Source organism: Lagopus muta, chromosome 1 (assembly GCF_023343835.1).
Source record: "Lagopus muta isolate bLagMut1 chromosome 1, bLagMut1 primary, whole genome shotgun sequence".
Lineage (NCBI taxonomy): Eukaryota > Metazoa > Chordata > Aves > Galliformes > Phasianidae > Lagopus > Lagopus muta.
Genome location: NC_064433.1, coordinates 40,150,468 through 40,159,324, shown reverse-complemented (window position 1 = coordinate 40,159,324; position 8,857 = coordinate 40,150,468). Strand labels below are relative to the sequence as shown.

The 8,857-nt window shown below is 37.2% G+C and overlaps 1 protein-coding gene across 5 annotated transcripts in view; it reads right to left on the bottom strand.

Annotated features, from left to right (window-relative positions):
* The window catches only part of METTL25 (methyltransferase like 25), an 88,269-nt gene that overhangs the window by 33,189 nt on the left and 46,223 nt on the right, over window positions 1–8,857 (bottom strand). For 3 of the 5 annotated variants that reach the window (XR_007375269.1, XM_048936541.1, XM_048936531.1), the window contains exons 10-11: window positions 1,240–1,314; window positions 564–635 (exon numbers count right to left, since the gene is read on the bottom strand). The exons of 1 other annotated variant lie outside the window; for it this stretch is intronic. Coding sequence is in view for 2 of the 4 variants with exons in the window: in XM_048936541.1 (XP_048792498.1) it covers window positions 564–635; window positions 1,240–1,314 (147 nt within the window). In the remaining 2 variants the exon portion in view is untranslated. Of the gene's footprint in view, window positions 1–563; window positions 636–1,239; window positions 1,315–8,857 lie in introns of those variants that run through there. One more of the 5 variants, XR_007375275.1, reaches the window with a different exon arrangement.

Sequence of the window (8,857 nt, the reverse complement as noted above, 5' to 3'; positions counted from 1 at the left end):
TTAGTGTTAGTAGAAACACTGCATCATAAATCATTATAGAGTAAATATAGTAGCATTTGCTTATCAAATGTACTTCAGTTGATCCATATGGTTGGAAAAAGTGTACCTCTCTCATCACAGATATTCATTAATAAACAATAAAAACAATGTAATGGGACCTAATTAAAAATTTCTTGAATTATATGTTCTACAAAATATCCTTTGGAAGCTCTAAAATGTGCAGTATAATGTTTGTCATGCATTTCCAATATTTTTTTTAATAATCTCTATGTCACATTAAATGAGATTTGTTGCATATACAATTTATTCATTTTTTATCATTTATTGACTTGTAATTACTATTCGATTAAATGAACCTAAGCTTTACTGTTGCTGCTTTACTGAAAATAAAAACATCTGCTGGGCATATGTTTATACTAAATAGAATGAATGCTTATACTTTTGCAAATATGAGAAAATAATTCTACAACAGAGACTTTTGTCTGCACAGTAATAAATGGGCTGAAATAGTCTCATTTCTCTGATGTAGCCTTTAGGTAACATAAAATGTAATGCAAAAATACCTGCTCCTTGAGGTAGCAAAGACGATCCAGAAGTATCAAAACTTCTATGCAGGGAGCTAGCACAACCTTTAGCTGAAAGAAAGATTAGATACTGTTATGATTTTGGGAAAGGGAGCCAGTACACTTCCCAATGGCTCCACTTCAACAAAATAATACCAGGAAGGTCAATCAATTTCTAGGGGCTTTGTTGTACAGATGTCACCTTGTAGGATGGACATCTTCAGAACAGATTACGTTAAAGATCAAAAATACATGGAAAGCCATAAAGCTGGAAAACTACATTATTAGTTGTTTTTGAAGTGTTGTCCAACATGAAAATGATATTATATGAGGTAGAACAATTTTAAAGAGGGAAATAATGCATTTTAATATAAAGAATTTTTATGAAATAACTGCATGGAGACCATTCTAGGTTTAAAAGGAGACTAACATTTTATTTTCCAGGGTAATGGTCCCCCTTGAAAAAGAATCTTCCATGTGTTCGCTTTATTATTTTACTGACACCTAATATAGTTTTGGAATGAGATATGCTCCGAAGTTTGGAAGTGGAGCTGCTTTGTTTTTGAGATTGCATACCAGAATGTAAGACAGTCTACCTCCACATAAAACTTAACAGGGCTTTGTTCTAAACTACCACATATATACAAGGTAACGGTATTAATCTTATAACTTTTACCATATTAAATGCTTCAAGCTCATTCATTCTGTGCTTGTATTTTTCATAGTAATCCATTATACAGCTGTCTGGGAGCTGCAAGGAATTAAAAAAAAAAAAAAAGCATCAGAGTCATTCTAGTTTTGAAATATGAAATATGTTTTTTATCATAATTGAAAGTCATCCTACAAAATGAAATCTATGGCTTTTTTTTTTTTTTTTGGAAATTAGCAATTTACTAAGGTCTGTAACAATTTTCCAGTAACTGTTTCTCAGTTCTCATTTGCAATTACTGTTCTACAGACAGTATTTTGCACTACCATGACATAGAGATATATTCATTATTCAGAGAGTTCTAGCCATTCTTAAACGCGTATTACACAGCAAAGTGGAGATAACATTCTCATTTCCTTTCCTATAAATCTCGTCCCTTGTGCCCCCTGGCCCAGGAGATTTATTTAAATAGATGAAGATTGGAGTCTGGTGTCAGAATAACATGCTTCAGTTAGGACTCCTGGATGGTATTTCACATTACAAAACCTACTGTCAGATTCTGGAAATAATACTTTGTGTCATTGTATTACAAGTAAGCCATGTCTGAAATAAAAGTTTTTCTATTCACCTTGAACTACTATATATTCCCATCTTCTTTTCCCAATTACTTGATTCAACACTGCCAGCATTGCCACTATAACTGCAAATGAGGTGACTTCGGGCTGAATTTGATAGAGTAGATCAAGAGCTTGGCTGAACCAAATACTCCTCTCCTTTCAGCCCGTGGTGGCCACTGCAGCACAGCAGATAGCACCTGTAGTGCCCAGTCACAAGGAAATTTAATTGCCTAAAATAGTAAAACAAACTAAAAACATTTCCATAAATTCTAAGTTTTCAGGTCATGTGTGTATTATGGACTCAATCCTAACATAGCCAAGAAGGCAATGAAATGGCTTCAGCACTACCACTATTAGTGAGCAAAGATGGTTAATCAGATGGTTGGTGGATGTGAGGCTTTCACTATTAGAGCAGTCTGTTCAAATTCAATGCACTGAAAAAAAACTGAACAAATACTCAGGAAACATAAAAAAAAGGAGTGATAGGCAGATAAGTAATGAGTTTGTCTGCAACAAATCACAAGGCAGTTTGCTTGGGAGGTGGGTGAGAGTATTCACTCTACAATTGCCTAAAAGAAAGTTGTGATGAGGTGGGGATTGGCCTCTTCTCCCAGGTAACAGCTGGAGGATGAGAGGTGATAGCTTCTAATTGCACCAGGGGAGGTTCAACTTGGATATCAGGAAAAAATTCAAGCATAGGAACAAGCTGCCCCGGGAGGGGAGGTGCTGGAGTCACTGTACCTGGAGGTGTTCAATAAAAGAGTAGATATCGCACTATGGGACATGGTCTAGTGTGGGCACAGGCATGGGTTAATGGTGGGACTGGATGATCTTACTGGTCTTTCCTATCTATCAGTCTATGATTCTATGAGTCATGACAGAAAAACAAAAGGCTGTCATATATTCTGACTTCAGCAAGATTTCTGACACCATTTCGCACAACAATTTCAAAAGCTAATATAAGAAACAAGGCTTAGATTAAAGTGAGTGAAAAGTGAGTGTAAAACCATAACCAGAGAGCTGCTGTTAATGAGTCTCTAAACAACTGAAAATTCTTACTGAATCAAGGTCCATTACAAAATGGAAAATGTTTTCATTAAGAACTCAAATGATAGAACAGAAACCACACTAAATCTGAATATGTGCAACAGGAAAGCATTGCAAAAATTTTAAATAATTTTCAGAAATGGGAGCACTGTTTGGAAAAGGAGTTTGAAATGCTGTATGGAAAACCAGGAGGGACTACATTCAGGCAGAAATATTCAGCTGTTCCTGATGGGAAACACCACATGGCAACCTGGGAGATACAGCAGATCACAAGCTGAGCAAGAGTCACAGTTGTGCTTCTGCAAAAAAAAAGCAATCATACTGCAATGTGTATGCAAGAACAGCTTGCAAAGAGCAGGAATTAATCTTTCAATTCTGCTTGGCAGTGGTAAAGATTGAGCTGGAATGCTGTATCCATTTGGGGCACCAGATTTCAAAGCATGAGCTATCTGAAAAATCCCTAAGAAAGAGCTCCATATCTTTCTGAAAAGAGATCAGAAATCTAGAATATATGACTTGTGAAGAGAGATTTAATGAACTGGAACTGATAAGGTTAAAGAAGAGAAAATTTAGAATGGGCACAATAACAGAATTTGCAAGGCTGTCACCAACAAATAAGGAAGGTTGTTCTGTGTATCTAAAGCAGGTTGGATAAAAATGCATGAGCTTGCTTTGGAGGAAAAAAAAAATCAATCAAAAACTTGAACAATTTTTTCTGTGAAATTAATTCAGGACTGGAGAAGTCTGTTTCTATCATGGGAAGTATTAGGAAGATTAGACAAGCATTTTTTAGGAAAGATACAAAATTCTCACTCTGAAGCACTTTTATAGCCCTTGAGTTATACATGCATATTTTTTAATTTAGTAAGTACTTTTTCAAAGTAGAACAGCAGGGTCAAAAAGCTGACCCCAGAGGTACTAATGCACTGACAGTTTCAGCCTTCTTGGTGTTTTATTTTCAGTAAAGCTGTTCAAATATCTAAAGTTTTTTGTTGTTGTTGTTTTACTATTTTGGTTGGGTTTTTTCCCCTCTATAAAGAGCCAAAGCAACTAAAATACATCAGTCTTGAGATAAACAAAATAGTTTATTTGAACTCTGCCCTATAAGCTTTTCATTTCAACTGAGAATTAAAAGGGTTTTAGTATAATGGATTTTTGAAATTACAGGCTCTTTGGTATTAAAATATAAAGATCTGTATTTGTAAAAATATGAATACGAAACCTTTCTGCTATTGCATCCTTTCTGGTCTCCATTTTTCAACATGCATCATTTCAATTAAAACAAAACAAACCATGAAATGTTTTGCAAATAAAAAGTTGGGTCAGAAATGTCTCCTGGATGTAACCACACTTGTCAACACTTTTGCACTCCCTCCTCGCTCGGCACACTGACAGAATGCATCCTGCTGTCATAGACAGATTAGGTAATATTCCAAACTGCACCTCAATTAAAAGTTTGGTTTGAATACTTCAGGCCAGCTGAAAGCGAGACAGTGGCCACGGAAAACTGTTGACAGAAGAGGGCACGAAAAGGGTAAGTGGTCCCTAGCTATGTGATTGATTATCTGAAGGGAGACCAAAACCCAGATTATGCTGGCCTTGAAACCACAGCAGTTTGCCACCTGGCTTCAGTACTTCAAGGGCACCCAGCACATTCTTCAGCTGCCCTTCCTAGGTGAGGCACAGTAAATTATTGTTCACATTTTCTGGACAGAATTGGACTTACACATGCAAAGAAAGCCCCATTTAAGCCATTGGAATTGTGTGTACAATTATTCTCTGATGCTGCAGATTTGTGAATGTATAGGAAATTTTATATACATGCACAGAACTTTTTTTCTTACGTTGTGATGGTGATGTTGTTAATATCAACTCACAGCATGAGTCAAAATGTGTGAAGGAACCTAAAAACATATATCATGCCTTTGTCTTAGTAATAATTCTGCACTCTAAGATATAGCTTATGTTACTAATATTCCAGTAAGGTTCAATGCATAAAGAGTTTTTGGCCAGTATACTTTGCTGATTTAGCTCCTGATTTTTACCAGCAAAAGTGCTTCTTCTCTTTGCACTATGATGGTAGTGCATCCTTTCTTTCAAAGTAATCAATCTCTTTGTGGACTGATGTGGAGGCTGAAATAGCCAAAAAAAGCAAGAGGGATTAGAGGGCAGTCACATTCCCACTGTCCCTGTTACAGCACCACCACATGCTGGAGGTGGCACTGAGCCCTACGGTGGGCACATCTTCAGGCTTCAAACACTGTGAGGCTGTCAGCAAATCCTCAAGAGCAGATGAGGTGCTGCATGCCCAGGCACAGTGCTATAAAGCATTCGCACAAATGTGCTGATAGAGCACATGCTGAAAAGAAAGCAGATGGGCACAAGGTGGGTGACAATGAGGAATACCACACTTGGCATTTCTCCAGAGAGTCTTTTCTCAGAGCTGTTTCTTTCCCCAGGCTAAGAACACTTTGATTGAACTGAAGAAAGTCTTTTCCTGTCTGCACACCCTCTTCAAAGGAGAGCCAAATCCTACAGATCCTGTCCCACAGTCAGGTTAAACAGATGTGTTTCTCTTTGCTGCCCCAAGAGAGTGCTTTCCCCCGATCTGACTGCACATTCATGTCTGCTCTCTCTTCTTGTACCAACACTATCATGAACACCAGCAAGAGTACCAGAGAGTAATAAGAACCCTTCAGCAGAGCAGCCTCAGTACAAAATCCTTGGGAGACCATCCTACAGAGCCACTTTTTACAATTTTCTCATGACTAAGGCGGTTAAAAAAATTTTTGTTTGTCATATAATTTAATTACTGAGAAACTTATGTTTATTTAGAACTTCATTTGAAACACAATCTATATTATTTGTAAATCTAATTGAAGTAAAAGTCCCAGTCCTGGTTTCCGCTGGGATAGTGTTGATTTTATTCCAAGTAGCTGGGCTGGTGCAGTGTTTGGCGTTTATTACGAGAGTAATGTTGGAAGCACACTGATGTCTTAGTTGTTGCTGAGCAGTGCTCATGGAGCCAAGGACATTTCAGCTTCTTGTCCTGCACTACCAGTGAGGAGTTGGGGGAACACAAGGAGCTGGGAGGGGACAGAACCAGGACAGCTGGCCCCTACAGGCCAAAGGGCTCTCCCATACCATATGGCATCACGGTGAATGATAAAACTGAGGGAGCTGGATGGGGTGGGGAGCTGCTGCTCAGGGACTGGCTGGGCATGGGCACTTGCACTTCTGCATCACTTGTTCTGTATATTCTTAAATCATCATTATTATTATTTTCCCTTCCTTTCCTGTCCTATTAAAATTAACACCCAGTTCCCTCCTGTACCCACTGTGGGGTAGCGAGCATGGCGCTGAGCTGCCTACCGGGTTAACACAGCAGTCACACTGCTTGAAACTGCTGTCAGACTGAAAAGCTATGCTACCATAATTGGGATAGTATTTTGCCTTTTTGAAAAGCAATTATACTCGAAAACAGCATTATGCAGCATACATATGCAGGGTACATTTTATACACTGTAACACAAATGTTACCTGAGCCTTCATTAAATATTTCCTTAAATAACAACAGAAATATAAAGTTTGAGGTGTTCACTTCCATTTAAAATCCTCAAAACTGAATATGGTGGGATCAGACATTTTTCTCATTTCTGCAAAACTCTTTTTCCTGCCAAGCAGTGTTATGTATGTACAAGTTTGTTCATGTTTTAATGTTTCATTCGATTCCACTACTGACAGTTCCCCAAGTCTAAGCATGTGGCTCTTAAGCAATTTAAAAATAACAGTAAAATTAAGTGATGCAATACAATTCTTCCTTTTATGTCTAAGTGGAAGAACCTTCATTTGCTAACTGCATTTTATAATATTCTCTTCTACCAAGTCAAGGTAGGCATTTATTAACTTTGTAATCAGAACATAGCAGAAAGGTGTTTTCAGGAGACATTAGCAAATGCCAAAAAATGGAGAAGGCATTCTTATGTGTTTTATCACAGCAAAAGGACCAGGCACAGACTTTTCACAGTAGCAGCTGTGTGGCATACTTTCGTAATATTTGACTTCCAAGAAAGTAGCTTCTTTCAGTGCAAGTTAGCAGACAAATGAAAAAATAAATATTCCCATACAACCACCAAGTTCTCAGAAGACTTTTTAGTGGCATTCTTTTAAGCAATCTACTTGAAAACAAAACTGGCTTAGCTCTCTGGCATCTCAAATAGCACACAAAAACTTCTGCATTTGCAAGCAGTTATTCTGTAGTTAAGACTCTTAGAAAAGTTTCTGTATGTCAAGTTTTGGAAACTGAGTAACGTTACATATGGGAAATGAATAATATGTTCTGCCATTTGAATTTAGGAAATCTCTTCAGTTAAAGAGTTCATACTGGTGTTGAATTTAAGTTCAGAAACTCAGCTAATCCTATGAGATAGGCTCAGAGAATGCCATGCTTCTTTGGTCAAAATCTTGTAACATGAATCAGAAATTCATATCAAAAACCACTTTAGCAAAATTTGAATAGATAAAGATGGATGGATTCTCTTACTCTAGAGTGTTCTCACATAACTGGAAAAGTTAATAAACGTTTTCTTGGAAGGATGAAACTTTCAAATATATTGTTTTTAAAAAGTTTAGCTCTCTAAATACCGTAATGCAAGTTATCCTCACAAGCTCCATAAGGACAGAGGCTTTTCATCCTGCCCTGGGCTCACCTGCTGATTTAATTGAAATGTTGTTTGGCAATAACATGTACAGAGCACAGTGTCTCTTAGTTAATGGTTTACAGCATTCTGCTCAGCATAATTTGTCACAGTTGCGTTCAAGCTTAATGAATTGAAAGATCATTCAGATCTGAAACACAGATGTAGGACCAAACTAGGAAACACACATGATAAACTGCATAAAGGAGAAGGAACATCTTCAAAACCTACTCACTACAACATGAGTAGAACATGGTGAGGGACTAAATCCAGGACAGCTCACGACACAGACTGGACTAAGATCAAACACGGGGGAACAGGGCTTCTACCTGCATGTCACAGAGGGACCATGAAGCTTGCGAAGGCTTGTTGGATAGGCCCTGATTTAGACCAGAAGGGGGAAAAATGCATAGTAGGGATGGATCCCAAGAAACTCCAGAGGTGCTTCAGAACATTTTATCAGCCATGCATTGTGAAGCTGTCTGCAAGGTATATTTACTGCAGCATTTTCACAATGCACTTCTGTGCTTGGGACATCCATTTCTCCTCAGAGGAGTCTCTGACAGTTCCATCTTCAAGTTCTTGGCTCTAGGCCTTGCTTTCATCTAATACTGCAGGAATCTGAACACAGTAAATTGGAACTGTTTTTGTATTCATTTTAGAAAGAGTACTCTTATCATGTAAATACATGCAAGCAGGCAGAGCCTAAGTTATGTCTGCTGAAAATGTATTCAGGAATGAACCCAATATATTAAATATAGATTTAGCTAACATGAATAACTGGCTCATAAGAGAAGACATCTCCTTAAACCACGTTCACTTTGCCATCTGAGCAATTATAAAAAGGAAACATATGTTAAAACTGCACTATTGAAATAGTGATAAATTACATGGAACTTGGAATAAAAGTGTATCTATGCTCCTTGTGCAAAACTAGTTGTTTTTAAAATTAATATATCCTCATTTTATTAAAAAAAATCAATAGAATAAGCTTTTTTATTAGTCTTATAAAACTCAGAATTTTCAATTTCTTTGTTACTTGATATATTATCACTCAGCTCAGCTATTTAGTTTCAGGCTTCACATATACATACAGGCTAACACAACTATAAGGTGTTTACTTCATCAAAATGAAAGCCAAAATTCACACATGCTCTATTGCTAGTTCTCTTAAAAACTATTGTTTTTTTTCTATTTCTTTAAAACACACTATAGCCATATGAAACATACATCAAGTGTGTCCAAAACTATCAGAAAATAAAGTTTGTCTGACAAAAAAAAACC